The 27,993-nt window shown below is 38.2% G+C and overlaps 4 protein-coding genes across 6 annotated transcripts; 2 read left to right on the top strand and 2 right to left on the bottom strand.

Annotated features, from left to right (window-relative positions):
• The first annotated feature begins 493 nt into the window (after positions 1–493).
• On the top strand, positions 494–2,078 carry LOC106449308 (transcription factor HHO5). Its single transcript, XM_022717117.2, has 5 exons — positions 494–816; positions 894–1,009; positions 1,095–1,350; positions 1,449–1,525; positions 1,630–2,078. Exons 1-5 carry the CDS (start codon positions 597–599, stop codon positions 1,846–1,848), a joined length of 888 nt encoding a protein of 295 aa, XP_022572838.1. The 5' UTR covers positions 494–596; the 3' UTR covers positions 1,849–2,078.
• A 4,436-nt stretch (positions 2,079–6,514) lies between these two features.
• On the bottom strand, positions 6,515–6,990 carry LOC106447997 (uncharacterized protein At4g04775-like). The gene is made up of 2 exons (XM_048777123.1): positions 6,826–6,990; positions 6,515–6,751 (listed from the first exon to the last, which is right to left on the bottom strand). Exons 1-2 carry the CDS (start codon positions 6,988–6,990, stop codon positions 6,515–6,517), a joined length of 402 nt encoding a protein of 133 aa, XP_048633080.1.
• Positions 6,991–9,148: 2,158 nt separating this feature from the next.
• LOC106445515 (protein misato homolog 1) lies at positions 9,149–11,905 on the top strand. Its single transcript, XM_013887084.3, has 5 exons — positions 9,149–9,375; positions 9,496–9,597; positions 9,681–9,726; positions 9,999–10,077; positions 10,152–11,905. The coding sequence occupies exons 1-5, from the start codon at positions 9,304–9,306 to the stop codon at positions 11,497–11,499; spliced, it is 1,647 nt and encodes a 548-aa protein (XP_013742538.1). The 5' UTR covers positions 9,149–9,303; the 3' UTR covers positions 11,500–11,905.
• A 5,905-nt stretch (positions 11,906–17,810) lies between these two features.
• On the bottom strand, positions 17,811–23,233 carry LOC106445517 (zinc finger CCCH domain-containing protein 55). Of its 3 annotated transcripts, none has more exons than XR_007328143.1 (8): positions 22,989–23,233; positions 22,722–22,901; positions 22,588–22,643; positions 22,277–22,501; positions 22,129–22,213; positions 21,339–21,597; positions 21,185–21,252; positions 17,811–19,217 (listed from the first exon to the last, which is right to left on the bottom strand). XR_007328143.1 is itself a non-coding variant. In XM_013887087.3 (6 exons), the coding sequence occupies exons 2-6, from the start codon at positions 22,850–22,852 to the stop codon at positions 21,591–21,593; spliced, it is 504 nt and encodes a 167-aa protein (XP_013742541.1). In that variant the 5' UTR covers positions 22,853–22,901; positions 22,989–23,233; the 3' UTR covers positions 21,324–21,590. The 3 variants fall into 3 exon arrangements, 1 of the variants encoding a protein (XP_013742541.1); XR_007328144.1 differs by having other exon boundaries at positions 21,185–21,277; positions 21,376–21,597; XM_013887087.3 differs by lacking the exons at positions 17,811–19,217; positions 21,185–21,252 and having other exon boundaries at positions 21,324–21,597.
• Between the last annotated feature and the right edge of the window lie 4,760 nt (positions 23,234–27,993).

Genomic DNA, 27,993 nt, shown 5'->3' with positions numbered 1-27,993 from the left:
ACACCCAAATAAAATGCTAAAGAAAAGCAACTAAACCATGAAAACATTTATTCAATGGTGTACAAGGGCAACCACTGATGTGATGATGAATAATACGCAGTGTAATTCTATACATTTTTTTCACAACCCATTTTTTCTAATTTAGAAAAAAATATACTCAGCATGGGAGAATTTAAGAATCTTGAGTAAGAAATCACTAATACAAAATAATAACAAGTTTACACAAAACTAGATATTGTGTATTTATGTTAAAGGCAAAACAAAAGGAAAGAAATATCAAAACAAATAAATAAATAAATAAGAGAATAAACATACTATATAAGTTTAGTGTAATTGTACGGTCTCATCCGTAAGTTGTACGGTCTTATCTGTGTACGGTCTTATCTCAAAAAGATTCTTAGTTCCAGTTAAAGATAGTCTAATTAACTAAAACTTTACATAAATACCCTCGTGACTTCACTTATTTACAGCGGCTACAATTCACCGCGTACTTCTTCTTCTTCCCTAATCTCTTTTCTTCTTATCATCTCACCTTCTTCCTTCTTCTTTCTTCTATATAAACGATCTTCTAGCTTATTTGTCTTATATTGTTTCTGATGGTGCAAACAGATACAGATCAAAGAATGAGTCTTGATTTGAATCTGTACTCTTTAGCAAAACCCTTATCTCAATTTCTCAACGATGTGTCTAAAATCAGAGACAATCATTCAAAACTGTTTGAAATAGATGAATATGTCGGAAAATTGGAGGAAGAGAGGAAGAAGATCGATGTTTTCAAACGTGAACTCCCTATATGCATGCTCTTGATGAACGAAGGTGCCTCTCTCCCTCTCTTATTCTCATTTTTATTTGTTTGGTGGTTTGGTATTTAACGAAATGTTTTCTCTGTGTAGCGATTGAGAGGTTGAAGGAAGAGGCTTCATCAGTAAAACTGGAAATTGATAATAAGAAGAACTGGATGAACTCTGCCCAGTTATGGATCTCGAACACTAACTCCCAGTTGCCATCAGTAAGATGAAAAAAAAAATATATCAAACCTTTTAATGTTTTGTTCTGTGTTTGATTGATCTTAACCTTTTTGATCATTGTGACAGACAAACGGAGAAGAAGACCGGTGTGTGACTCAGACCTGTAGTAATAATAATAACTCTAACCAAGGAGGGGCAATTCTGTCATTTAACGTCCCTCCCCGACCACCTCCTCTGTCTCTCAGGACTCCAATATTGACTGACTATAGCAGCAGAATTGAGCAGAGTCATCCAATTCAGAAGAAAGAGCTGAGAAGGAGATGGTCTGAGGATCTTCACCGGAGGTTCGTTGATGCTCTTCAGATGATTGGAGGGTCACAAGGTTAGTCCTTACACAAACAAGGAACCAACTTTAGTTGTATCTCGTTAACCAATTTGATTGATTATACTGAGATTAATGTTTGTTGTTGGTGAGACCAGTGGCAACACCAAAGCAGATTAAAGATATCATGAAAGTTGATGGTTTAACCAACGATGAAATCAAGAGCCATTTACAAGTAAAAAAAGTTTTTTATCTTTTTTTTTTTTGTTTACAAATTGAAAAACTTTGATGTGTGAATGAATGATTTTTACACAGTGTGAAATGATAAACCTCTTGCAGAAATATAGAATGCATATCCACAAGCATCCAGCAAAGATTTTGACTGCCTCTGATCAGCATGGTTTGTCGAGGTCGGATTCACCACAAGGCCCGCTTGTTGATAGAGGTTTGTTCAGCAACAATGGACATAGCTCAGAGGAAGAAGAGAAATCTGATGGACGTAGCTGGAAAAGTGAATCAAGGAGGAAGAGACAAGGGTTGTTGGATCTTGAGCTTTGAAGATCAATCATATAATACTATGCAATAGTGATGAATGATAAAGTTACCAACTTATGTTAGGTATACAATGCTCAAAACTTAAAAGTTGTAGATGTAAACATGAGAGGGGGACATAAACAGAGGATTTTGTGCAATATAATAGATAGAGAGAAAGAGATCAAAATCCTCAGTTTGTGTTTTTTTTTTCTAATTTCATAAGAAAGGGAAATTAATAAATCAAAGATTTTGTTTTTGTTTTTCTAATTAGTCTCCGGTCTCATGTGCAAGAAAGTGTCATATGTATTGGCAAATCTATGGTTCTGTTTACTAAATTACTTTGAAAACAGAGGATGAAGAAAATCACAACACATTATTTTCTTGAGTCTACCTAATCTAAACGTTTGGTTGGGTTGGTATGGTTTGAATTTATAGAAACTTGACCAAATCAAAATTATAAATTTGACTCGGTCGATGCAGTTTATATAGAATTAAACGCTCAGGTGCTCCTGCCCGAAAAAAATGATCGAGATACTCCTGCCCGAAACTGACCGGATTTGGCATTTAATATATCTTTAATTAAATCAGAAAATTTATTAAAAGACCACAGAGCCAACAGAAACTTACATAATTACAACCCAACCAGGGTCATTTCGCGGACCATCCAGACCCGATCCATAAATTCGGATCTATTTCGCCTTAACTTCCGAAACCTTTGTATGACTTAGTGTAATTGTAAATTCTGGTATAACTGTGTAGCGTAATAAAACCTGAACAAATAAATACTGTCCCAGTTACAAAGTTATGCTAAATTGAACTAAATCGCACATTGAGTACTCCACATTTAGATTGCAATTTATTATTACGTTATTGTTCGGCCACATGTGTTGTTATTGATATATTTATTGAAGTTCAAATAAAAAGATTAGTTTATAGATATAACTAGAGTAATTACATAATGTTTATAGATAGAACTAGAAAAATAACAGAGCATAACATCTCATCAACTTAACAACTTAGTAAAACTAGATAAAACTTCTACTAATCTTCAATTGGCCATGTGCGAGCAGTCAAGTGTATTTGGTAGCAGAAGTCCCAAGCTGCACAATTCCAGAAACAACGATCGCATTTCCACCGTGATCGTGATCCATCTAGGGAGACTTCAAACTCTGGAGGGTCTATGTGGGAACACCAGCAATCACATGGCACATTAGGATCTATCCTTTCAGCCACAGATAGAAACATGCCAGGTTTATCGTAATCCCAATGGCCTGAGAGTTGCCAACTACAGATGATTTGAAACATCTTATAAACATGTTGACGAGTAAAGGCAGGGTAGTTGTGAACAATTCCCCTATGATCAACGCTAAAGGCTAAGTTCAGCATTCCATCAACAAACTGGGCCAACTCGCATCCTCTCTCACCAGCAAGATGGATTTTTTCCCTTCCTTCATCAACTAAATGGAGGATGAAGAACTCATACATACCTCTCAAGTATATGGCCTCTGGATTACCCGAACGGTAGCATTTAAGCCTGAATGTTCGAACAGCACTGACCTCATCTACCCAGTCATTCAGGTAAATGAGATTGGCCGATCTGTAGAAGTGATCTTCTCTTCCAACTTCGTTGAACCCGGGAAAAGCAATCCTTGCAGAACCAAAATCCCGGATATTCATCGTTGCTACCGTAGAGAGAATCTTATGAAGCATTGAAGGAGGGAGAGAATCCATGTCTAACTCTTATAAAAGAAAAAATGTTATTGTGTGAGAGAGATGAGGGAAATTGTAGAGATTCGAAATTGTATGTAATTGTAGAGTGTAATTGTAGAAGTGATAAACCATTTATAGGTGATTTGATGGACTCCTCGAGAAGACATGACTTCTGTCACACGCCTTTTGAATAACAGTTGCGTCTGTTGGAATTGAAACTTTGTAAAACTATAATTTATTAAGATATCTAACTATACATACGTAAGCGAACCTAAATGATTTCGATTGTCTAAATCCTGTAATTTAATGAAGTTGAACAGTGGCATGTCCATTTAAGGTTGATTCGATGAGTATTATTACTTGATTGACTTGGGACTCCTCCGAGATTAAACCATTTCTCTCCCCGAGAAAGCATAACTACTTATTGTCTAAATCCAATAATTGAATGAAGTTGAACAGTGGCGTGTCCATTTAAGGTTGATTTGATGAGTATTATTACTTGATTGACTCGAGACTCCCCCGAGATTAAACCATTTCTCTCTCCGAGAAAGCATAACTACTTCAACTTATCTCACACGCTCTCTGACTGCAACAGTTGCCTCTCCTGAATTTTAACATACATAAATATGTATAAGTAAGTGAAACTCGTGGAGATCACGGGCTAAATTTATGAAACTAAGCAAAACGTAACAATTTAGATTGTATGAAAATTTGAAACTATACAAAACTTAACGAAATTTAGATATTATATCGTTTTATTTTTTAAAAGATGGTCAGTTTCCAAAATGTATAATAGTTAGTGAATATATTTAGAGTTCATATATTTAATGATAGCAACTACCAGTGTAGGAGATAATCAATGAAAAAGATAATATTAATTTTGAGAAAAAGCCTGTAATTTAATGAACTTTTAGAATCTATTACTCCTATTTTTGCCCGAGGTTGATAGACTCGTGGAACGAACACGACTTTTGATAGACTCGTCGAAAGAACACGTCCCCACGACTTCTCTTGTGAAAAAGTCTCTTTTAATAATCATGACACTTCCGAGTATCATTTATACGCTACATCTCTTGCATTTAAGAGAATTCTGCATTTAAGAGAATTCTGCATTTAAACACTCACCGTTACTCCATCTCCTCTCTCATCTCTTCTCTCATCTCTGCGAATACTCCATCTCTTCTCTCATCTCTCAACAAACAAGATGGCAGAGTACAATAAGCTTTCCGAGGTTACTTATAACCCGGCGGTCAAGGCTTGGCGTTTCAGAGTGAAACTACACAGGATCTACCCTTTCTATTCCTATGTTACCAACAGTGGGCCTTACTATAACTATATCCTCGCAGATGAAGATGTAAGTGTTATATCATCATCTCTCAATTGTGTAATAAACATGTAACCGTCAGAAATAAAAACTTGATCCTTGTAACATGTAATAAACATGATCTTTGTACTTTATTTTTGTAAAGATACAAGATGGAGATGAACACTTATGGGAATTATGAAAATTTTAGAGGCCTTGAGAAGGAAGAGGGAAGATGGGTGGAAATCTTTGTGGTAGATGTTGAACGGGCCTCCCCATGTTTCAAGACAACTAGCTCTCCGTTCAGACTAATTGCTTCGCGCGTTATGCAAGTCCGCATCATCGAACCTCTGAACAATCGTCTTTTTCTTTGATTTCAAAAGCATCCATGCAATCCCTCGCATGCACTGGCGTGACCTCAAATATCCCATAGGTAAGTGAAACTAAGTGAAACGAACAGATTTAGGAATGGTAATCATAACTGATTTAGGAATGATTTAGGAATGGTTTAGAAATGGTAATCACAACTGATTTAGGAATGGTAATCTCAACAGTCGCATGGCTTGGTTTCAGAACTTTGTATAACTCTGTAGATGTAAGTGAAACTAAGTGAAACGAACTGATATAGTTGAGTAACACTTATATGGTAGATACAATGGGAGTGGTCTTCAACACGGAAGCCCATCTCGATGCCCCTTCAGGATCAAGGATGGAGTTTTACATAAGGGACAACATGTGAATATAAAGTAACATATGATCCAAGCAAAAAAAAAAAAAAAAAATATATATATATATATATATATATATATATTGTAACTGACACACTTTTTTTTATTCTGAATAGTGACCATCAGGTAAGATGTGTGGTGACCGGCACTCAGGTAGTTGCCTTCCGGGATGGTCTTGATGACATGAGTGGTGGGGGTCGTAGACAGGTGATTGTGGTCCTTAAGATGTGGAGAGTCTGTGAATCTACAAGTAAGTGTTGTTTCTGTGTCTAGTTTTAAATGTGATAGTTGAGTAGAACTTTTTCTAAAATCAAGACCATGCAGATTATTTTGGTCCTGATGATATATGGCTTCAGACCGAAGGTGGATTTGCGGACTTCAGGTTCAATCCGTGTTTGCCAGAGGTTGAGGAATTCAGGCAGTCTGTACTAAACAGCGAACCTTATGTTCAGAAATATGGGGTTGAAGGTCTCGTGTAAATGTTTAATGTCGGTGAAACTTTGTTTAAATATCGGTACAACTATGTATTAATGTTGGTGAAACTATCTCTATTGTCGGTACAACTTTGTTCACTCTATTGTTCAATTTTCCAACTTTATAGTTTCACTTAGTCAATTTTCCAACTTTTCGTTTCACTTAATCTCACCTGTTTCAACTTTTGGTTTCACTTAATCTCACTTGTTTCAACTTTTGGTTTCACTTAATCCTTGTTCCAACTTCTGGCTTAACTTAATCCTCTGTTCGACTTTTTCGTTTAAATAGGTCAGATATTGTGTTAGTTTCACTTTCTCAATTGTCTAACATACTAAAAATAATAGAAACTTTTTCGATAAATCAAACTACATGGTTGTTCAACTTCGCATAACTTAGAAAAACATAGCTTAGCAATAACAGTTAGTTATAGGAATTGGAATTCTCTTAGGAATTGGAATTCTCTTAGGAATTTCAATTACTTTTTGTACATCATAATTCCTACAACTAAAACGATGGTAAGAAGAACACAACCTCCTGATATCTTTATCATGGGCATCTTTTTTGGACCTTCGCGGATATCTCCTTCATTCCTTATTGTTGCTTTGAGACTCTGAACTTCTTCTTCGAGCATTCGAACTTGGTAGTCCAGCTGCTGTATCTCATCGGTGAAGGCTTCGTCAACCCATTTTAAGACATGATTGTCGTTCTCGAGCTACAACATGATTTTTTTTCAAAACGAGTAAGCGTGATTCATAAGTTCGATATATAAACAACAAACGGATGTACCCTTTGTGAAGCCGCAAAGAGACACCGATAATACCGGCGATATGGGTTTGGATTGGTTCTGGAGATGATCTCGGTGACGTCCACCCCGCACCAACACCTACTAGGTATCCCCGGAGTTCGTATCCGTCTCCGACCATCGGTCGTGGAAGATGAAGCGGCGGACATCTCGGTTTTTGGGAGGGGAGGGAGTGACGAGGAGAGAGAGGAGAAAGATTAGGGAAGAGAGAGAAAATGAAGATAGCAAATGGGGAAAACCTAAAAAAAGGGTCTTTAATACTTCGATTGAACGATTGGGAAAAGCTGGGAAATTAGAAATTCGAAAAGCTGGGCGGGAAAATTAAGAATCCCACGGTTTTTTCTGTTGTAAGTTTCACCAAGTACTCAGTTTTACAGAAAGCGTCAAAGTTGCACTTTTTAATTATTTCTATTTATCTTAGTTATACTCGACTTGAATTAATGATTTTGTGGTTATACCAATGCAATTATGTTTTCTGAGTTCATTTCTCATACGATCATGTACATATATATAAACTTGATTTCGTGCCATAAAGAGTTATCAAATCTAACGAGGTCAGTTTCAGCGATAAAGCTATGACAACACATTGTATTTCCTATATGATTGCTACCAAGCAATGAGATAGAATTTTAACAATTCTGATTAAATCAAAATTAACATAGCACTAATAATAAACTACAATCGTATTACTTCCATGACTTATAAAATTAAATTACAAAGTCTAGAATTTACAATCATATTATTCAATTTACATAACGTAGTTATACCAGTTTCACTTAGTTATACAACACACAAATAAAATTTATTTCACCTCACAACGTTCCCATACGATAAAAACACCAAAACGGAAAGTGAAAGGCAAACACCAAAACCGAAAATGAAAGGCTTACAACCTAATCCACATCAAAACTGAAATCGAAAGGTTTACAACCTACTCTTCTTCTGTTTCTTGTGGGGATGTTCATCGTGCTCCAAACCTGTGCCCACATTATCTTCTTCTCCATATCCACTCTCACGCTCACAATAGTTCCTACTACAAGAGCTCTCTCCAACTCTCGACAGTTGCTCGGTTATTTGAACTATTTTCAATTCTTCGATGTCCTCCACATGCAAAATACTTCTTCTTTGCTCTCTATCAACTGATGTTAGATAAACAAACACATCTTCATCATCCAAAATATACGATTGCCTCTTAGGTTCCACTACCAATGGAATGTAACCCAAATTGAGCCTCTTCGTAAACGGATCTATTCCCATCTTCCTGCATATCCTCTCTTTCAACAACGAATAAGTGATCTCCTCCAACAATGATGTCTTGAAGGATATAGCATACAAACAAGCAACGGTTGGAATCCATTCATAATCATCTCCATTCTTAGAATAATGTCCATCATAATCAAAGTGTATGTTCGTCAAAAATGGACACATTGTCTGCAATAAAAACATATAACCACTTAAAGTTATACTTGTTTATTCAGTTATACCATTCACGTTATACTTGGTTACACAGTTAAACCATTAAAGTTATACTTCGTTATACTTCGTTATACCATGTCACAGAGTTGTGTCAGTAACCAACCAATTAGTGATAAGCCAGAACGTCTAATCTTCGATTGAATCGTCATAATTCCCGATATTCAATCATTCCTTTCTGATCCTTGATTAGTTCATGAAACCCAAATGAATAAGAATTTTTCAATTAAAACTATAAATTTGGAGTCGAGTCTTCAATTCAAAACCAAATTGTTATCAGCTTTGATTCCCGACATTCAATTATACAGTTGTTGATTATCGAATTCCCTAACAAACAGACTATTCAAACTTTCCGATCGTCGATTAGTTCATACACAAATACGAAATCTTCTATCTAATCGGAATCCCGTGAATAATGAGTTCGTCTATGGTGGATTCTATACATCGGTCTTAACGACGATTTGAGATACATACCCTGTATAACGGAATTAATAGCTCGATGATCCAGTATCCAAGCGAAGAGATCGTATTCCAAACGAATTCACGAGAAGATGAGTACGAGGAAAATATCGAGTGGGCTTCAAGTGAATCTTCGAGTCGAAATTCGTCGGGGGGGGGGGGAGGGATGAGAGGAGAGAGAGAGAGTGGATTAATTTATTCATTAAATTGGTCAGGGGTATTTTAGATATTAACCACATTCTCTAAGAATATGAAAACAGATAAGAGTATGGCAGATCACATGAGAGTATGGTAAATCACTTTTTTCCTCGTTAAGAGCACCCGAGCACTTGACTCGTTTATATATCTAAACCGGTTTAGCCACATGATTATTTTGGATTTGGGCCTTTTGGGCCTCATCTTCACCTTCACTTCTGTGTGTGTGTGTGCATTTAACAAGCCCTCGTCGAATCATAGGGTTTAAGCAATCAATCACAGGAGCTCGCTCTATGCTGTGAGCTAAAAACTTGTCTTTTGTTAAGGAGAGCAGAATGAGAGAAATAGTGACGATTCAAGTTGGAGAGTTGGCGAACTTCGTCGGTTCTCATTTCTGGAACTTCCAGGTTAGAACCCATCTCTCAATTTCAATCGTTTCTCTCTGTGCTTGACTACATAAAAGTCTTCACCTTTTTTTATTTTTCGATCGTTGGGTTTTGCTAAAGATAAAGACTTTCTGTTTGTAGGATGAACTGCTCGGGTTGGCGAGTGACCCAGAAAGCGATCCAATTTTTCGAAACAATAATCTCAACATGGACGTCCTCTACCGCTCCGGTGAGACCCAGCAGGTGAGGGAGGCTTCGTTTGACTTTGCTCATTTCCCTTTTTTTTTTAAAAACCTCAACGTTTAAGTGGTGATGTTTTGTTACAGGGGGTTTCTACATACACTCCTCGTCTGCTTTCAATCAACTTCAAAGGTACTATTCAAAGTTGCTTAGCTCTTTAAAAACTAATCTGAATAACTTTACGATAGTTTTTACTGTTATTAATCAATCACTAGGCCGGCCTGAGATTTTGGGGGCTATTTAGTAAAGATTTTTAATTAAAAAAAAATTCTATTATAGCCAAATGTTTCATTCGGCTTTGTCTAGAACCGGCCCTGTTGATCACGAGAGTCACAAGCAAGGTTCAAGATTAATTATTTAATTTATGGAAGTTTTTATCATCTGAAACTTTTGTAACCTTTCAGGGTCACTAGGCTCCATGAGCTCACACGGTACCCTCTACAACCAAGGCTCTTCATCAAGATCTGATTCCTCTAAAACCTGGTTAGATAATGCTACAATTTTTTTAAGAACATGATTAGTTGAGAGATTCTGAATAATGTATATCCATTGTATAGGTTTGGAGATGTTGATACTCAGAGATCTGAACCTCGAAAAAGAAACTTATTTCAACAAACTTTGTACGAGGAAGAAGCTCAAGCAGAGATTGAAGACAAAGACATTGTTGGATCCTTGGAAGAAACCGTTGAATGTTGGACAGACTTCTCCAAATCCCACTACCACCCTCAGACCCTATACGAGCTAAACGGCTTATGGATGGACTCTCAGGACTTCAACAACTACGGAGCCGGCAAAGACCTTTTCTCCGAGGCCTCACGTGGAGAGGAGATATGCGATAAACTCCGCTTCTTCGTGGAAGAGTGTGATCACATCCAGGGCGTTAACTTCCTCGTGGACGACTCCGGAGGCTTCTCTCCTCTCGCAGGTGACTTCCTGGAGACGATGGCTGATGACTACACCAACGTTCCTGTCCTGCTTTACTCCCTGAGGAGTCCAGTGGCTCAGAAGAAGACGGTTATAAACAAGCTTCACGACGCTGTATCGTTCTCAAGACTCTCTTCCTTCTGTAAACTCTTCACTCCCATTGGTTTACCTTCCTTGAGAGGGATGAAGTATCTTAATCTTGGAGATGAGAAGCCTTATCGAAGCAGCGCAGTGTACGCGGCTGCTCTGCATTCAAGCACACTCCCTTTCAGAATGCAGCATACAAGCTCAGATTCAACTCAAGAGTCTAACGCTATGGATGTTAATACACTCGTGCAGCTTTTAACTAACCGTGGTAGACAGAACATAGTGGCGATTCTTGATTCCGCAATGCCAGCTCCTACATTAGCAGCTAAGCAATTAGAGAAGACCCTTTTAACGAATCTGCAAGCTCTAACCCCTGAAGTGGCTGAAGATGTAGAAGACAATCAATCAGTTGAGTCGATGTGTATACTTGGAGCTCTTAGATCAGAAGATCAAGAAGCAACTGTTTCGGAAGTGAGGAATGCTGTTGATGCATCTTATGATGAACAGAGTAGACCGTTGTTTTGCAATCTCTCTGTCTCGCGTGTTCCTCTCCCTGTGCCGTTACCGTTTCCTTCTATATTTGGGAACCTTGTTGGGAGGAGAGGCGAGATCCTGAGCTCTCCGGCGTCGGATTTGATGTGTAGAGGGTCGCTGGATGTTCACTCGGTGCCAGTAGCAACGAGATGGAGATCTTCGAGCGCGGTTTTGCCGTTCTTGGAGAGTAGGATGGTGAATTTGGAGAAGCTTGGGATACAATGGGGAGCTGTGGGGTCAGATGTGGTGAGGACGTGGGGGTTTGGGAGAGAAGAGTTGCAGGAGATGAGGGAGAATCTGGCAAAAATGGTGTCTGAGCTTAGTCCTCATCAGTTCTTGGAATCTTCGGATTCAGATTAGAGTTTTTTTTTTTTTTTTTTTAAGTTATGTGTTTAAAACGAAACTGTTGTAAACATCTCTTCTCTGTTGTTTCCTTTGAACGGACTACCTGCCGTTTTTTGTTTTAAGAAGTGTGTAATACATGACGTGTTGTTAAGAACAATGTGGATTGCTAGTAACCATATCAAGGAAGAACGGACCGCGTCCAGCCCATGTCCAAGACCGCGTCCAAGAAGGAGAGAGAGGCGGCCAAAGATTAGGCCGACTATAGATTAGAATGTTTCCTTTTCACTTCATGTTTATCTTTAATTAGTTTTCCTTTTTCCTTTAGGATAAAGATTTGTACTCTTTCCTTTTATCCTTATCTTGTAATCCCTATATAAGGGAACACTTTGATTAAGTAATAATACACACACGATTTCCCCTATTGTTCACAACACGTTATCAGCACGATAGCCTCTAAATCCCTGAGACCTAAATCGAAACCTAAAAGCCTATAACCGGCGACTCAAAGCTAAAACCCTAGACGTTCCCTGTTCGTTCTAAAACCTAGACGTCCTCAAGACCGAACGTCCTCAGTTTCCTGATCGCGTCCTCAGCTCGCACACGAGAAGAACACATCCGTCCAAGAACAGCTCGCACCCGAGACAGCTCGCGTCCGTCCTCATCTCGCGTCCGACTACATCCGCGACCCGATAGGAGGCAGCAAGCGTTCATTCTCCTCAGCTCGAAGTTTCATCCATTCTCAGGTGGTCCGGTTCTATACCTCTACGAAACAAAGGTATGAACATAACCTGAGAACATAGAATAAGAACAAAACCCTAATCCATCATTATGGAAACTATATTCTCGATGAAACCCTAAAAGAAACCACAAGATTAAAATCGACAAGTCTTAAAACTAGAAAGATATATGATTCCAATTAGAACTTGATTGTATGTTGATTGATTAAATCTGAAACCTGACAAACCCTAATGAAGGAATCGAAAACCCTAAACCCTAAAAGAAGTTAGAATCCGATTTTAAGATTGATCTTGCTTGTTTGATTTCTTGCTTGATTTGAGGTTTAGGATTGTTAGATTGTTTGAAATAATCTAACTATGTATACAAATACTTAAGGCCTTGAAACCTTAACACAAGGTTGATAGAATTTAAAAGATTGGAAACCCTAGGTATTATAAAAAAAAGAAGAAGTATAAGGTAGATTGTTTTGCATGAATCCGAACATGGTATTGCATTCATAACTGATTGAAACAAGACCGACCAGCATATAGATCACACGAATTAGGTTGAATGCATTAGTAAACCTATAGAGCCGTGTGGTTCATGATTGATAGCACCATGGTCGATTAGTATTGTTTTGAACATCATAAATGCGTAAGACATATTGTGGCCGAGCTTGCTTATATCCTGCGGCCACGTGAATCACATTGTGAGCCTAATACCTTATATGATAATGAGATTAAGATGTCGAAAATAGCAAACAGAGACTACGCAGCCCTTAATCTCTCCGGAGACAATTACTTGCAGTGGGCGCTAGACACAAGGATCAGTCTACAGTCCAAGGGAATCGGTGATACTATCACCGAGGACAACAATGAGAATGAAAAGAATAGATACGGAGCCATAGGCCTTATGCGTCATCATCTCATTGAAGGTCTTAAAGATCAGTACATGACAATTGAGAATCTACTAGATCTTTTGGAATGCTTTAAAGCATAGATATGATCACCAAAAGATGGCGTTGCTTCCAAAGGCAAGGCACGACTGGATGCATCTAAGGTTCTTAGACTATAAGTCGGTGGATGAGTACAATTCAGCCTTGTTCAAGATAGTTTCAATACTAAAGCTTTATGGTGAAGAAGTATCCGATATGATGATGCTTGAAAAGACCTATACGACTTTCAATCAGTCCAATTCTGTGTTGCAAGAGCAATATAGAACAAAAGGTTTTGCCACATATACTGATCTGATCTCATGTCTACTCTTGGCCGAGGCAAAAAATGAGCTCCTAATGAAGAATAGTGGAGCCAGACCGGCCGGGACAACACCATTACCCGAAGCCCATGAGGTTGAAAAGAAAGATCCCAAAGAGACCTACTATGCCCAAGACAACAAGAAACCATACGGCAATGGCCGTGGTGGATTCGAGAGGCGTGGACGTGACAACTCGAACGGCCGAGACGGCTACTCGACCGGCCGGAAAAGAAACCACAATAACCGTGGTCGTGGTTCCAATTACGGCCGAGGTCGAGGCAGTTACGGCCGCGGACGAGGTGGCATATCCAAACCATCTTACACGTCCAAGTCTGTATGCCACAGATGCGGGATGGACAACCATTGGGCCAAGAATTGTAGAACTCCGAAACACTTGTGCGACCTCTACCAAGAGAGCCTCAAGAACAAGAATCCGGAGGCAAACATGATCCAAGAAAACGGTCACGATGACAAAGGATATGGGTATGATGCTGACAATGAATCCGACAAAGATAACAAAGATGACCTAATGGATTTTGAGACATCCGATTGTCTCAAGGGCTAGTTTTTCGAATCACATTGTCTTATTGCTTTATGTCTTTGATTTGGTGTTTTTATTTTATGTAATGACATTTATAATAATAAGAGTTTTAAAGATCTTATGAAGTCTCTAAAGTTTAGAAAATTTTATTTATAGAATGAATGATGAGATGAGTATACTTGTGGTGGATAGTGGCACAAGTCACACAATACTTAGAGACAAAAGATACTTTATGAATCTCACAATGCAAAGTGCAAAGGTACATACCAGTGCGGGTGAGGCTAGCCTGATAGAAGGTCACGGCCAAGCCTATGTGTTGATACCCAAGGGCACTCATCTAGAGATAAAAACCGCCTTGTATTCCCCAAGCTCTAGAAGAAGCTTATTGAGTTTCAAGGATATAAGACTGAATGGTTTCCATCTTGAAACATGGGAAGAAGGAAACAAAGAGTTCCTTAACATAACATCGATCACCAAAGGCAATAAAAAGATCCTAGAGACTATGCCCGCAATGTCTACTGGTCTATACTATGCAAGGATCAGTATGATCGAGCCAAATGCCTCCGAGCTATTCACTTTATGGCATAACCGGCTTGGCCATCCCGGAACAGGAATGATGCGAAAATTGATGATGAATTCACAAGGGCACACGTTTAAAGGAGTGATTCCACGCAATCTCACATGTGCAGCATGTGCACAAGGGAAACTCATAATTAGGCCATCACCAGCCAAGGTTAATAAAGAAACCTTAAAATTTCTGGAAAGGATTCAAGGAGATATATGTGGACCAATACACCCACCTTGTGGGACGTTTAGATACTTCATGCTCCTCATTGATGCATCGACCAGATGGTCGCATGTGTGTCTACTATCCACTCGGAACCTAGCCTTTGCACGGCTGCTTGCTCAGATGATAAGGCTGAGAGCACACTTTCCAGATTTCCTTCTTAAGACTATACGTCTAGACAATGCTGGTGAGTTCACGTCCCAAGCGTTTAATGAATACTGTATGTCCATGGGGGTAAGAGTAGAACACTCCGTGGCAAATGTCCATACACAGAACGGCTTGGCCGAATCCTTCATTAAACGTATCCAGCTGATAGCCCGGCCACTGCTTATGAAGTCTCAACTTCCGGTATCAGCATGGGGACATGCGGTTTTACATGCAACGGAACTGATTCGCATCAGGCCATCTAGTGAGCATAGATATTCACCATCCCAACTACTTACGGGTCATGAGCCAGACGTGTCCCACATCAAGACATTTGGATGTGCCGTCTACGTTCCAATTGCTCCACCACAGAGAACTAAGATGGGACCACAAAGGAGGATGAGAATATACGTAGGATATGATTCCCCAAGCATTATAAAGTATCTTGAGCCAACAACCGGTGATTTGTTTAAGGCCAGATACGAAGACTCACAGTTTGATGAGTCCATATATCCGTCCTTAGGGGGAGATAATAGCCGGTTGATAACAAAAGATTTAGAATGGTTTAGACCATCAACATCTTGGCAAGATCCTCGGACTAGAGATTGTGATTTAGAAGTCCAAAAGATTATACATCTTCAAGAGCTAGCTAATAGATTGCCAGATACATTTGCTGACCCAAATAGAGTAACAATATCACACATCCCGGCTTGTAATGCACCTATAAGATTAGACGTCCAAGATGGACAATGTCAAGTGGCTACAGAGTCTAGGCAACGTTTAAAACGTGGTAGACCAATTGGTTCCAAAGACAAACAGCCTCGGAAGTCCAAGAGAGGTGCTGGATCCGAAAGCATCAAGGAAACCGTCCAGGACATAGATGGACCGGTCGAGCCAAGCGTACCGGCCACACCCGATGATCCGGCCGTTCCTCAAAGTGAGGTCCGGGACGCTAGGCTTCACGGGACACAAGAGCCGGACAACCAAGAGATCTCTATAGACCATGTAATGTCTGGAAAACAATGGAACAGAAAAGATATCAACGTTGATGATTTATTTGCATACAAGGTGGCACTTGAGATTATGGATAAAGATGAGGATCTAGAACCCACGTCCATACAAGAATGCATGCTAAGATCAGATTGGATCAAATGGAAAGAAGCTATAAACGTGGAGTTAGAATCATTGAGAAAGAGAGGCGTTTTTGGCCCTATAATCTTGACACCAAGAGATGTCAAACCAGTGGGATACAAATGGGTCTTTGTAAGGAAGAGAAACAAGAAAGGAGAAGTAGTGAGATACAAAGCACGGCTTGTAGCACAAGGATTCTCACAAAGACCAGGAATAGACTATGAGGAGACTTACTCCCCTGTGGTGGATGCAACTACACTGAGATATCTAATCAGTCTGGCCGTGAAAGAAAACATTGATTTACGCCTAATGGATGTAGTAACTGCATACTTATACGGACCACTGGATAATGAGATACATATGAGAGTTCCAGAGGGTATTGAGCTCAAAAATAAAAAAGGTTCTCGAGAACAACATTGCATCAAGTTGAATAAAGCCTTATATGGTTTAAAGCAATCAGGTCGAATGTGGTACAATAAATTATCCGAGTACCTAGTGAAAGAAGGTTATAAGAATGATCCAATAAGTCCATGTATATTTATAAAGAAATTCGACAGCAAGGGCTATGTGATAATGTCAGTTTATGTGGACGACTTGAATATAATAGGAACCTCTGGGGAGATTTCCCAAACCGTTGAATGTCTAAAGAAAGAATTCGAGATGAAAGACTTAGGGAAAACTAAGTTTTGTTTGGGATTACAGTTTGAGTATATGGAGAATGGAATCCTTGTGCACCAAGAAACTTATACAGAAAAGATACTCAAGCAATTCAATATGGACCAGGCTCACCCCTTGCCGTGTCCTATGGTCGTGAGGTCCTTAGACCTTGAGAAGGATCCATACGGACCTAAGAAGCCGGACGAGGAAGCACTCGGACCGGAGGTGCCTTACCTAAGTGCCATTGGGGCCTTAATGTACTTGGCTAGTCATACTAGACCGGACATAAGCTTTGCCGTGAGCTTACTATCTAGATTTGGTTCATGTCCGACTTTAAGGCACTGGAACGGAGTGAAACATCTGTTCAGGTATCTGCAAGGAACAAAGGATCTCGGTTTGTTCTACACCAACCGGCCAGGAGAGAGCATGGTTGGATATGCAGATGCTGGGTACTTATCTGACCCACACTAGGCTAGATCTCAAACAGGATATGTGTTCATACACAGTGGAGCCGCAATATGCTGGCGTTCAACAAAGCAATCCTTAGTGGCCACATCATCTAATCACGCTGAGATCATAGCCATGTATGAGGCAAGCCGTGAGCTTGTCTGGTCGAGGAACATGACCGGCCATGTCTTAAAAGAGAGTGGTCTGGCCGTGGGACAAGAGAAGGAGGAGCCAATGATCATCTACGAGGACAATGCAGCGTGCATTGCTCAGCTCAAGGAAGGATACATCAAGGGAGACAGGACAAAGCACATCCTGCCCATGTTCTTCTTCACCCACGACTTGCAGAAGGCAAAGGAGGTTCAAGTAGTTCAAGTTCGATCAAGTGACAACTCAGCCGACCTCTTCACCAAGTCTCTGCCTACCTCAACGTTCAGGAAGCTGGTTCATCAGATAGGGATGCGCCGGCTGAAGGATCTTCAGAGATGCCTTCATCAGGGGGAGTATCATGCGTTGTACTCTTTTTCCTGTCTATGGTTTCCATTTTTCCCACCTTGGGTTTTTGGTTTTCCTAGAAAGGTTTTAACGAGGCAACATCGTGCATGATACGAGCCCATATGGTTATAGCATCCAAGGGGGAGTGTTAAGAACAATGTGGATTGCTAGTAACCATATCAAGGAAGAACGGACCGCGTCCGGCCCATGTCCAAGACCGCATCCAAGAAGGAGAGAGAGGCGGCCAAAGATTAGGCCGACTATAGATTAGGATGTTTCCTTTTCACTTCATGTTTATCTTTAAGTAGTTTTCCTTTTTCCTTTAAGATAAGGATTTGTACTCTTTCCTTTTATCCTTATCTTGTAATCCCTATATAAAGGAACACTTTGATTAAATAATAATACACACACGATTTCCCTTATTGTTCACAACAGACGTTAACTACTTGCACTTTTTTGTTTTAAGAAAGTGTGTAATACACAGATTTCATGTCCTTTGATAGCTAACAAAGCTTGTTCTCAAATGCATTTAACAATCCGGCAGTCTCAACTAATCTGTTTCCTTTAGATTATATTGACTGCACTCATCTCCATGATGATCCTTTAGCATTTGGTAGTTTACTACAGTTGCTTGTTGTTTATAGAGCTAACTAGTGTTACTCCCGTGGGGACAAATCTCTTATGATTTTAATTATTTTATAATAATTTAATTTTTTTAAAGTTAGTAATTGTTTACATTATATAGTCTATAACAATGGATAATATTAGAGCAAATCAAGCTTAAACTGTTTTACAGAATATTTGATATTGTTTTTAAAATAGATATGTTGATATCTTTAAACACACGATGATTAAACCGTGTTATCTTGTGTTGATAATGATAATGGCTGCACATAGGGGAAGGATCTCTGAATGTTGACACGCCAAGCAAGCTTCTTCTTCTTCATCTCCTTTTCATTTGTTGCTTATTTAATCTGTGGACCTTACTGAAACTGTTTTTTTTTTCAGGCGTGAAATCATTTAAAGAGAACAGATGTTTTTGTGCCTGATGTTTGTGTTCTCTGTTACGGGCATAGTGAATCACATCAACATCTGTTTTTTGGTTGTTCCTTGGCAACCGTGTTCATGGAGATTTTACTACAATTGCTTGTTGCTTATAGAGCTAATTGTCATCCAACCATAATCAGAATTGTTTTTGTTTACTTGCTTGCTAACTTAGGTGATAATTGATAAAGCTTTGGATGTTAAATTTTCTATTTTATTTGGGGGAAAAATTACTCAAAAACAAATTAAAATTTAAACAAAAACCAAAAAGAAAAGAAAACACACTAAAATCATCCATAAGTCTTCTTCCATGAAGATGAAAAACACAAGCGGCAAACTCCACTCTCAGTTTTGAAACATTGGAACTGTTATGATACCTCCGTACCAGCCGGTGAACAATATCCCTCCAACACTAACACAGATACCTATGTTCAGCATTCGCTGCAGCTTGTTTAGATGTTGCTTGCGTTCATTCAAGTAGTATTCTATGTGCTCGTAAATAAGCTGCTCCCTCTCCTGCAATTTTGTTTTGTTAATACTCTTTTTGTTTCATAGGGAATGTTATTTTGACATTTTTTGCACAAATTAAAAAAAATGATTGAAATGCATTTAAGTTTCTATTAATTATACATATCCAACCAATAATATTTGAGATAAATAAAATTATTTATAAAATCAATGTATTTAATTTGTAATAATTAATATAAAGCTGAAAGTTGCATTAAAATTTTAAAATGTAACATTTATTTTGTAACAAGAACAAAATATTAAAATGACACTAAATATGAAACAGATGGAGTATAATTTTGTGATAAGACTAACTACACAAACTAATAACAATCAATAAAATCAAAACCTCTCTTTTTCAAAAAATAAAAGAAGAATCAAAACCTCTATTTTACACGAAACATAGACCTAATGAGATATGTCTGGGTGGGGGCTTAGCCTAAGATACAAAGAGCATCAAAAACTCCGTTAAAACTCAGAAAACAAAGAAACTCATGGACTCTTCCCTAGACCTAATGAAGATTCAGTTTAATAAAAAAAAGCCTGGCGTAGCTTCCAGTGATGGAATTAAAGAAAGATGAAATATATCAAACTTCCCTCAGATAATAAAGGGATACACTTACCAAAGTTAATCACAAAGTTACTCGAAAATCCCAAGATATTAAGAATGTCTTCTGAAATAGATTGTAATGTGTTGATGGTATTGATGTACATAGCTCGGTATATATACACAAGATAGATCCTAATTAAAAGGGGAACTACCTGAGAAGATAATGACTAAGTAGTATTCATCTATATCTCTTAAAGTATATATCTTTATCTCTATATCTTCTTAGCTGAAAACAATATATATAAAAAAAATAGGAATAACTTCACGTTTATATAGCAGCAGAATATTAACAGATACAACAAGATCACATAATAGTGTACAAGAAGATTAGGGTTTTTGAAGAAACTAGTCTCTCGCCTAGGGCTGGGCAAATAAACCGAACCCGAAAATCCGAACCGAACCCGATCCGATAAAAATGAATCCGAACCGATCTGAACCCGACATAAATACCGAATGGATCTTGTTTTATGGTATTTCGGGTTATGGGTATTATCCGAACCGAACCCGAAATTAAATGGATATCCGATAGAACCCGAAACATTCAAAATGCCAAAAAAGAACTTGTACCAAACATGATCTCAATTTCTGATATGTAGCCAAAATACACTAAGATATTATCAAACATCTACAATAACTATCTACTACATGAAGGTTGATGGTTGAAAGTGGCGGTTGAGGCTTGAAAGTTTTAGATTTTGGTTTTATTTTCATTGAATATTTTTTTTCATTTCATGAGAACTTAATTTTTCGTTTTATGATTTCATTTATTAGTTTTCTTTCTATCAATAACAACGTATACCTTTCGTTTGACTTTGAATGATCATGTTTGATGTTTTTTTCTTATTTTTATGAATCGATTTTACTTATGCTTTGGTTACAAAATAGGTACAAATCAAGTACTTTAAACCCGAAGAACCAATTTTACTTATGTTTTGGTTACAAAATAGGTATAAATCAAGTACTTTAGAACCGAAGAACCAGTTGGAACTAAAAACCCGAAAGTACAACGGGTTGTACCGGTTCTTTGAAGATTTACTAACCCCGATCCGAACCCGATAAAATCCAAACCGGTCCCGAACCGAATTTTTATATAATCCGAATGAGGTTGATTTTAATAAACCCGAAAAAGCGAGACCCGATTGGACAAAATCGAAATCCGATTGAGACCCCGAATGCCCAGGCCTACTCTCGCCTCTAGAGTTTTAATTTCTTTTGCGTGTTTGGGCCTACGTAACACCATACTGGGCCCCATAGCAAATACCGTAAAGAAAATGTTTTTTTAAATCAACCTTTCTTAAGAAGAAAAGATATGTAACGCCATTAACCAAAATCATCATCGAATATCATAAGTGCATGAAGAGGAAACCTGATGAGAAAGAGAGAAGTTGGTGAAGTGGCATGTTTGAACATGGACCGCCAAGAGCTTCCTCACACCTAAGATTATGTCCGTAGAGATTCCCTTTACCAAAAACATATCCTCAATGTGAGAGAACTGTATTCACTGGTTTTCAAAACATTACCTTATATCAAATGAAAAGTGTAAGGCTCTCTGACAACCTTGAGAGCCACTTGGAATTCATCTGGTGTTTTAGCACTTATCTCTATGGCAATGGGCAACACTGCCCAACCACAATATTAATTATTTTGTTATAGAGAAAGAAAAAGAGGTAAAGAAGCAAAAATTGACTTGTCATTCTTGAATAACAATGAGAATCTTTCTCCTCATTCTTCTTCTTTGCTCCTTTACTCTTGCGTGGCTTTATTTCCCAGCTTTATGAGCTATTACCAATGGACACAATCCTTTTAATGTTAGAGCAACATTATCCATAGCACTCCTAATGGGGTGCTTAATCACTTTTTTTATTATTAAATATGTGTTAAGCATTTCATTAAGAAACTTGTATATTTTGATCCTCCAATGCAAGATGCTTAATATGGAGGGCTTAAGAAAATAAAATATTAAACATTATTTTTTTTGGACAAAATTTATTTATTCATAAAACATATTAAAAGATAACATTTTAAACATACATTTATAAAAAACATAAAAATAAAGATTAGTACAATCATGCATACATGCATTTTATACAATCATGGTAGAAAGTAACATATGCAGCTTTTGCCCATCAATAGAACTAGAACCAAAAAAAACTAAAAGAAAATCTAATTGGAGTTTCAGTTACTATGTTGATCTGATCATCCTCCATATATTGTCTGAGGTTAGTCATAATAGCTTTTTGTTGATGACATAATATCCTAAAGCTTTTGTATATACACTCATTTAGGCCTTGATTCAAATCACTCATTTACCTGTTGTAGAACTCGCTACTGTATCCACGTTCTTTGTTGTTGTTTGGTACTAGATGAAGATGGCTTTCACCTCTATCACTATCACCTGCCAGGAAAAAAGATCATCAATGAAGGCCGAGAAAAGAAAGCTTAGGTCAACAAGAACAACCTTCTGTGGTTTCTTCCATGCTGCTTTCTGAATTAAAGAGAAGACTATGGTTGAACCGAGGTGGGAGATGAGAAGGAGAGCCGATAGAAAAACTAAGCTCGTTCTCCCTCTCAGGCAATTGCAGAGCCAAGAACCTTCTTCTTTGGAGTTCTACTTCAATGGCATGTTGTAAATCAGCTTTCCTTCTCATCATCTCATCTGTGTTCCTTGAAAACATCTTTGGCCCTGGTAATGAAAAGACAACTGAAGAGTTACAATCTCAGTAAGAAAGAAACAAAAAAAAAAATTCTTATCTCAAAATAGTAACTAACCCAAGTGACATTCATAGAGATCCAACAGCTGCTGAAGTTGCTGCTGTTGCCACTTGCTATCATTTCACCAAACCGTAATAAGAAAACAAACCCAAAGCAGACTAAAAAACACAAAGAGGGATCAAGTACATTACTTTTGAAGGATCTTTCCTTTCTCCTTATACGGTTTAACAAGCACACGAGACTCACAGATGAAATGAGGATTCCCACGAGCCAATATGGTTCTCACAGTTTCAGCATTAGCGAAAGTAACAAACCCATACATCCGTTGCTGCTGATATGGTATCCTCACATCTTCCACAGCTCCAAAGTCACTACACAGTACACATACAAGAAGTTACCATCACAATGTCAACACAAACAAAGAAACAATGATGCTTTGATTCTCTCTTTAACATTACCTGAAATAGACGTCTGCATCAGTGAAGGAGCTTTCAGATTCAAACTAAACTAACCGAGACAACAAACAAATCAAATACCATAGAAAGATTCAGAGAAGGTATAATACATAGGTTACAAAACCGGAACTGAATTACATATACCAAAGACTTTTCAGAGGAAGAGTGTATATGAATGAATAGTGATGAAAAGAAGAGGAAGAAGAGAGAAGGTAGGGGTGGACACTTTACCCGATATCCGAAGTGGCACCCGAACCCGATCCGAAAAATCCTAACCGAAATCCGAACCGAAGTAGCAAAATACCCGAACGGGTATTGAATTAGGAGAGATTGGATACCCAAACCCGAACGTATAATATCCGAACCCGAATGGATATCCGAAGATATGTATAATTAACCTTATATTTCTAGTTACATCTCTCATTTTATATAAAATATTTATATTGATAGTACACATACTTTAAGTTCATATGATATACATACATGTACGGAAAAAAATGATTTGCTACTTACTTAAAATGCATGTAAAGTTTTTTTCAAAAATTAACAAAAAGTTACATCTAAAATTTAAAAACAATAACTAAATTAATGCATTTTAGTTTTAAAATGTTATGTCCAAATCTATTAATCATTCAATCTATTAAAAATAAAAAATTAGTTAAGTGAAAGTTATATTTTTAAGTACAAGAAATTTGAGAAATGAAAATTTTAATTTTTTTTTTCAAAATCTAAATATCCGAACCCGATCCGAAATAACTGAATCCGAACTAAAAATATCCGAACCCGACCCAAAGTATAGAAATACCCGAACGGGTTCTACACCTCTATACCGAAATATCCAAAAATCCAAAATACTCGACCCGAACGGATACCCGAACGCCCACCCCTAAGAGAAGGTGTGTGTGTGTTTTATAAGAATTACTTTGTGGTGGGTAGTGGCAATGAGGAAGGAAGTAAAAGTAAGTGATTCAGAAAATAGAGATTTGGAGAGAGAGAGAGAGAGAGAGAGAGAGAGATAGATAGAGCTCTTTTTCTCTAAGACCGTATTGAGGCTAAGTAAAATTGAGGCCTCATCACTAGCACCAACTTCATCTTTTTCCTTCCATATCCCTATGTCTATTTTTGTTTTAAAACCAATTATACATCAGCTAATTGAGATTTCACTCATGACTTCCCATATTTGATTAATCAAATTATTTTATTCTTGAATAAACGAGAGTGGGCTGGCTCAAAATTAGTGTGGATCCTCGTGTAAGTAAAACTAGGCCTGCGATTTCGGTTTTCCGAAACCAAACCGAACCGATTTTTCGGTTTTCGGTTTACCGATTTTTCGGAAAGTAATTCCGATAATAACCGATAAATTTATCGGTTCGGTTCGGTTCGGAAATCGGTTTTTTTCGGAATCGTGGAATTTCCGAAATTAACCGATTCTATTTGTAAATGTGAATGAAAATCGGTTAATTCGGTTAATTACGGTTATTTCAGTTAATTTCGGTTAATTTCAATTTCGGAAAAACCGGTTAATTTGTTAAAAATCGGTTAATATGTTAAAAATCGGTTATTGGGTAATTTTGGTTCGTCGGTTCAATTCGGTTAATCGGTTAATCTGTTAAAATTTCGGAAAATTAGTCAAACACACAAGAAATTTCATTGTTAAAACTTCAAACCAAATACATCCATTTCCCAAACATCTACAATAGTTCATAAAACATTAAAACCTATTGAATCTAACTCTCTTTGCACGAACACACACATTCAAAAAGGCAAAGAGTTATAGATTCAAGTGGTGGTTTTACCAAAAATAGAGAAAGGGAAACAGGAAAGCTTAAGTCCAAAACAGAGAACAAGAGCCAAAAAAGGACAGGCCATCACCACGCTCACTCTCATACTCCAACCTGCAATTTACTAAGGTACAAATCAGTTCAGGCTTTAGAAGATACAAACTTCAAACTACAAAGTAAATAAAGAGACAATGACAAATACCTCTAATTCTCAGCTTGTCTTGTTACTTCCAGAGTCTCTACACAATGACAAATACAATTAGCACAAAATACATCATAAATATTAACAGAAAAAGTGAAAGATTTACCTAAAGACTCATGAAAATCCAATTCTTCAAACATCTGAACCAAACTTGCAAGCTTCTCGGCATGTATATTATTTCGAATCCATTGCTGTGTGCATACGAGTGCTTCGATCATGTAGGGTGTTAGACAGCTTCGATATGGATCTAAAATCCTTCCACTAGTACTAAATGCTGACTCTGAAGCAACCGAAGAGACCTGAATAGCTAGAACATCCTTCACCATATCTGATAGAACTGGATACTTCGCAGCATTACGACCCCACCATCCCAAAACATCAAATTCCCTTCCCATCCTATCTGAGGTCCGTAGCACTGGTCTTTCCATCAGGTAAATATCAAGCTCGCTACTGCCTTCATCATTTGCAACCTCTGACTCCATCTCTGAGTACAAAGAATCCCTACCCTCATACTCTTCATCATCATCAGAAATGTCAAACATGTTTCAAGTCTCATGTTCGACATTCTCACTATTGTTACCAGCACTACTAGAGCCTTGAGATTGTGGACGCATCTTTACTGCATACTCCTCAAACAGATGTTTCAGCAAAGTCCTAATTGAGCTTCTAAGATGGGTACTCTCGACACTGTCCTTACCGTAGAGCTTGTCAAAGCAAATGCAAGCAAACTGCATCTTGTTTCTTGGATCAAACACGCTTGCAATGATGATAAGTGGATTCATGTTGATAAGGCCATCCCAATATTTCTCGAACTTGTTCCTCATCTCCCTTGCTTGAATCTGAAGAACTCCATCTCTGCTGTTGCTCAAACTGATGAGGTTCCTCTCGATGACAACAATATCATTGTAACATATAGTTGAAGTGACTGTCTTGGATGCTGAAAACGCCAACGTGCAACCAAAGAAGAGCTTGAGAAACTTCACTAACCTCTGCACTTCATCCCACCCGTGAGAAGTTGGAGGTCCAACCCTTTTATGTCCAGTCTCTTCTTCTTCGTTGAAGTAATCATTGTACAACATATCTTCTGCTAGAAGCTTCTCAAACGCAACCCTAAACTTCAACGCAGCACACAACATCAGATATGTTGAGTTCCACCTTGTAGTACAGTCCAAAGACAAGCTTCCTCTACTAACTTTTCCTGTGAGGACCCTCAACTGAAACGATTGTAGCCGTGGACCAGATGATCTCACATACTTGACTGCGTTCCTGATAGCCACCATACTTTCTTTTACCTCAGCTAAACCGTCCCTCACTATCAAGTTTAATATGTGGGCACAGCAGCGCATATGCATCAACGCCCCATTCCTAACTAAAGCATCTGCTCCTACTTGCTTAAATGCTTCCATAAACAGTCGTAGTGCCTTATCATTCCCCTTGGCGTTGTCTACTGTCACTGTGAACACCTTCTTGATTCCCCAATCTTCAAGACAGTGACTGAGATGTTCAGCTATCGTTTCTCCTTTATGGTCTGTCACTGGTTTAAAGCTAATAATCCTCTTCTGCATAGTCCAGTTTCTGTCAATCCAGTGAGCTGTCACAACCATGTAGCTGCAAGAGGTTGTAGGAGCAACCCATATATCTGTGGTTAGAGAGACTCTCTTCTGCTCAGAACTGAACAAGTGCTTCAACGCTTCTTTCTCTTTCAAGAACATCCCAAAAATGTCATCTGTTGCTGTTCTCCTACAATGAACCGTGTACATAGGCAACACGTTCTTACAGAAACGCATACACCCTTCAGATTCCACAAAAGCAAACGGTAACTCATTCAACACAATCATCTCATTGACAGATCTCCTAAACAGAGTAGCATCATACTTCACTGCAGTCACTACACCACTACTATCACCACCTAGGATTGTCTGACCCCCACTAGACTTAAAGAGTTCATGCAACTTACAGCGAGATATGTGATTTTTCATGGCACTTGTTCCACTCTTCTTAGAGTCGCAGCCTATATCTTGACCACAATATCGACAGTTAGCTATGCTCGGGTCATCTTCCCTCTGAATAAAGTGTTGCCACACTTCTGCTCTGTGAACTTGTTTCTTCTTTGTAGGTGGAGGCAGTTCGGTACTTGATCTCTCTGAAGCCGGCCTTTTCTTTCCACCAGCTTGAGATTCATGTCCTTCTTCAGGTTGATCATCATCAATGTTATCTTCATAAGCAGACATCTACATCAAGGAAAAAAAATTAAGACAATGAGATACAAAATCAAACCATCATTCAACATTCAACACAAAATTAAGACCATGTTCTACAAAATCGACAGACACTTAAATCAAACCATTATTCAACACTAATCATAAAACTCATATCGATTTTGACTTTAATCCCTAAATGCTAAATGTTTCAAAATCGATCTGAAACAGAAACCTAATCTACAAAATCAACAGAAGATGAAGATTGAAGCAGAACTAACCTTTTTAATCGATCGGTTTGAGAGAAATGGATTTGAGTTTAAAGAATAGATAGAGTCATAGAGAGGTTATGTTTTCGATCTGCTTAGTAAAAGGTTAACCGATCATTAAGCTTAAGAGAAGTATTTATACCTAGGTTTAATGATTCTCGGGTTTCCGATCGGTTACTCTTAACCGAACCGAGGGAATAACCGAACTATATATAAATCTCTGCCGAACGGTTTCCTCCCCGTAACCGAACAATAACCGAAATGTCAAAACATCGGTTCGGTTCGGTTCGGACCGTTCGGTTTGGTTCGGAATCGCAGGCCTAAGTAAAACTAATACATGATGTTAACTACTTGCCATTTTTTTTTAAGAAGTGTAATACATGACGTTTTCAAAGCGCACATCTTGTTATACTAATAATATTCATTCAAGATGCGGAATCTTTTGGTGACCAACAATCATCAGACACGTAACATAAGACTGAACCTGATAATCATTTGACACTAAGGAGACACATTAGAGAGTTTTTTTTTGTCTGATCAGACAAGGAACTCTGCGGC

Source organism: Brassica napus, chromosome A3, assembly GCF_020379485.1.
Source record: "Brassica napus cultivar Da-Ae chromosome A3, Da-Ae, whole genome shotgun sequence".
Lineage (NCBI taxonomy): Eukaryota > Viridiplantae > Streptophyta > Magnoliopsida > Brassicales > Brassicaceae > Brassica > Brassica napus.
This window is presented reverse-complemented; position numbering and strand designations above follow the sequence as displayed.